This window comes from Frankliniella occidentalis, unplaced genomic scaffold (genome assembly GCF_000697945.3).
Source record: "Frankliniella occidentalis isolate FOCC.00 unplaced genomic scaffold, Focc_3.1 Scaffold2899, whole genome shotgun sequence".
NCBI classification, from domain to species: Eukaryota; Metazoa; Arthropoda; class Insecta; order Thysanoptera; family Thripidae; genus Frankliniella; species Frankliniella occidentalis.
The window spans coordinates 3,302-4,651 of record NW_026269971.1 but is presented as its reverse complement, the minus strand read 5'-3'; the positions used below and the strand labels follow the sequence as shown (position 1 = coordinate 4,651).

General features: G+C 69.0%; 1 protein-coding gene across 1 annotated transcript; it reads right to left on the bottom strand.

Annotated features, from left to right (window-relative positions):
• LOC127752004 (UDP-glucosyltransferase 2-like) lies at positions 1-1,303 on the bottom strand. Its single transcript, XM_052276423.1, has one exon. The coding sequence runs from the start codon at positions 1,291-1,293 to the stop codon at positions 313-315; it is 981 nt and encodes a 326-aa protein (XP_052132383.1). The 5' UTR covers positions 1,294-1,303; the 3' UTR covers positions 1-312.
• Between the last annotated feature and the right edge of the window lie 47 nt (positions 1,304-1,350).

Sequence of the window (1,350 nt, the reverse complement as noted above, 5' to 3'; positions counted from 1 at the left end):
TCCAAAAATGCATGCCGCAAAATACGAGAGCTCAGCGCCTGCGAGACTGATGGTAGGCCACCCTGCAGTACACGCATACACTGCAGGGCAGATGTTGCCTACCTACCAGGCGCTCTGAGAGATTCCTCAGGCTGAGCTTGGCAATTTCTTAGCGGCAAATGACGTCCACCCCGAAGGCACCATGGCCCCAGTGAGAGGCAAACCCTCCCGCACCAGCACCAGCGCGTGCTCCAATCTGCCGCTACGGTGGGACGACCTCCAGGGAGCTCAAGGAGGAGCGTGTCCCCGGTCCAGCGACCCCCTGCAGTGACGTCACCGCGGGTCGAACAAGCAGACATTGACCTTAGGCAGGGTCCTGGCGTAGTCGGGGATGTGCAGGCCGCCGACCTCCACCACGCCGGGCACCTCGGCGAGGGGCAGGTTGACGCTGAAGTGGGCGTTGACGAGCAGCAGGGAGGCGTTCCTGGCGAGCTGTCGGAGCGGGGGGAGTCCCGGTCCGAAGTTGCGGTCGGCGACGCGCTGGGCCAGCCGGTCCCAGTGCAGGGCCTTGACGACGTTGACCAGCGCCGTGTACGCGGCGTTGAGCACGCGCTCCCACAGCGTCATCGCGTCCGTGAACCAGAGGAAGAGGTTGGGCTGCAGCGCCGGGTTCAGGGGGTTGCCGACGCGCGCGCCCGCCCACGGCATCAGCACGCTCGAGCTCAGCGACACGAGCGGCGCGCCGAAGCGGTGCGCGAACCCCAGGAAGCAGTCCGTGTTGAAGGCCTCGTCGAGCACCAGGTCGAACGTCTCGTTGGAGGCGAGCAGCGCGCGCACGGCCGGCAGCGTCAGGATGGGCTCGCACGAGTCGTGCCCGATGCGCGCGATGGTCATGTAGTCCGTGAACGGGTTGAGCGACTGCAGCACGCCCAGAGGCAGCACCGAGTCCAGGACGGGCATGGTGCCGCGCAGGTCCAGCTCGCGGGTGTAGCCCCCCGAAGGGAAGTGGCTGAGGACGGTGAGGTCGTGGCCGCGGCGCTGGAGCTCCAGCAGCAGCGGCTCGAACACGAGGTGGTGGCTGCGGCCCGCGTGCGGCAGCACGGCCAGGATGCGCGCGCCCGCCGCCGCGCCGGCCGCCGCCGCCACCACCAGCAGTAACAGGGCCGTCGACGGCGACATGCTTGACCTCCACCCGGCGGAGCGCCGCGCCCAACTGCGCCCTCGGCACGGCGCCGCGGCCGCACCGGCCGGCATGCGGCCCGGGGCTGGCTGGCGACCAGACGACCCCTTCACCCTCCCCTTCCCCAATCCCATCTCGTCCCTCTAAAACCCCCTTCTCCTCCCCAAAGTCCCCCTCCCTGTCAGGCCGCC

Coding starts and splice junctions, on each gene's coding strand:
- LOC127752004 (XM_052276423.1), bottom strand. CDS start 1,293: ATGGGATTGGGGAAGGGGAGGGTGAAGGGGTCGTCTGGTCGCCAGCCA.